The sequence below is a fragment of the Etheostoma cragini genome, chromosome 5, assembly GCF_013103735.1.
Source record: "Etheostoma cragini isolate CJK2018 chromosome 5, CSU_Ecrag_1.0, whole genome shotgun sequence".
NCBI classification, from domain to species: domain Eukaryota; kingdom Metazoa; phylum Chordata; class Actinopteri; order Perciformes; family Percidae; genus Etheostoma; species Etheostoma cragini.
The window spans coordinates 35,633-36,556 of NC_048411.1; the positions used below are offsets into that span (position 1 = coordinate 35,633).

A 924-nucleotide genomic window follows, 5' to 3' on the forward strand; every position below is an offset into this window, starting at 1 on the left:
ATGGTTACCTGGTCCTCAGGTCTCTGCAGGGTAAATCCAGACAGCTAGCTAGACTATCTGTCCAATCAGAGGACTATGCCTACCTGGTCCTCAGGTCTCTGCAGGGTAAATCCAGACAGCTAGCTAGACAATCTGTCCAATCTGAGGACTATGGTTACCTGGTCCTCAGGTCTCTGAAGGGTAAATCCAGACCGCTAGCTAGTTTAACTGTCCAATCAGAATTTTCTGTAGTTCTGACAAATAAAACTACTTTCAAAAGGAACTCATGTTCCACCCACACAAGTTCCTTCCAAGCCTATTTTGACGCGGCACCGCAACTTTTCTCTGGTGCATAGCTCCATCTAACATGATTGTGAATGGTTTAAAGAAATGCCAACAAAGAGGAGCACATTTTTCTCCCATCCCCGAATGCAATGTGGAATGGCCAGACCCTCAATTCAATTCCATTTTATTTATAGTATCAAATCATAACAAGAGTTATCTCAGGACAGTTTACAGAAAGTAGGTCTGGACCACACTCAATAATTTACATAGACCCAACAATTCCACTAATTCTCCCAAGAGCAAGCATTTAGTTTGCCAGTTGCAATGAAAATCTCCTTTTAGGGAGAAACCTCAAACAGACCCAGAACATTGGCATTAATAGTCACATTAAAGTTAATGGAACAATGAATTCTCTGCAATTTTTCATGGAAAGAAAGGTCTCACACTGTGTACACTCAGCAAAGTACCTGATTCCTAAAGCCCTTATCAACACCCAGGGTCTGCGTTAAAAAGCAGTGTTTGATACCCAGATGGCACATGAGGTAGGCCAGGTGAATAGTCCACACACTCTCTGTCAGCTGAAGCTCCCAGCATGCTCTCTGAAACTCCTCATCACTGACTGGATGGAGGTACCTGCAAAATTAGACAGTTAGCCTGTGA

At 43.2% G+C, this 924-nt stretch overlaps 1 protein-coding gene across 2 annotated transcripts in view; it reads right to left on the reverse strand.

Moving 5' to 3' along the window:
* Positions 1–924, reverse strand: part of gucd1 (guanylyl cyclase domain containing 1) — a 9,839-nt gene that overhangs the window by 8,389 nt on the left and 526 nt on the right. Inside the window, exon 2 of one of the 2 annotated variants that reach the window (XM_034872356.1) lies at positions 732–897. The exons of the other annotated variant lie outside the window; for it this stretch is intronic. Coding sequence (XP_034728247.1) covers positions 732–897 — 166 coding nt within the window. The remainder of the gene's footprint in view (positions 1–731; positions 898–924) is intronic. 2 annotated transcript variants of the gene reach the window in all.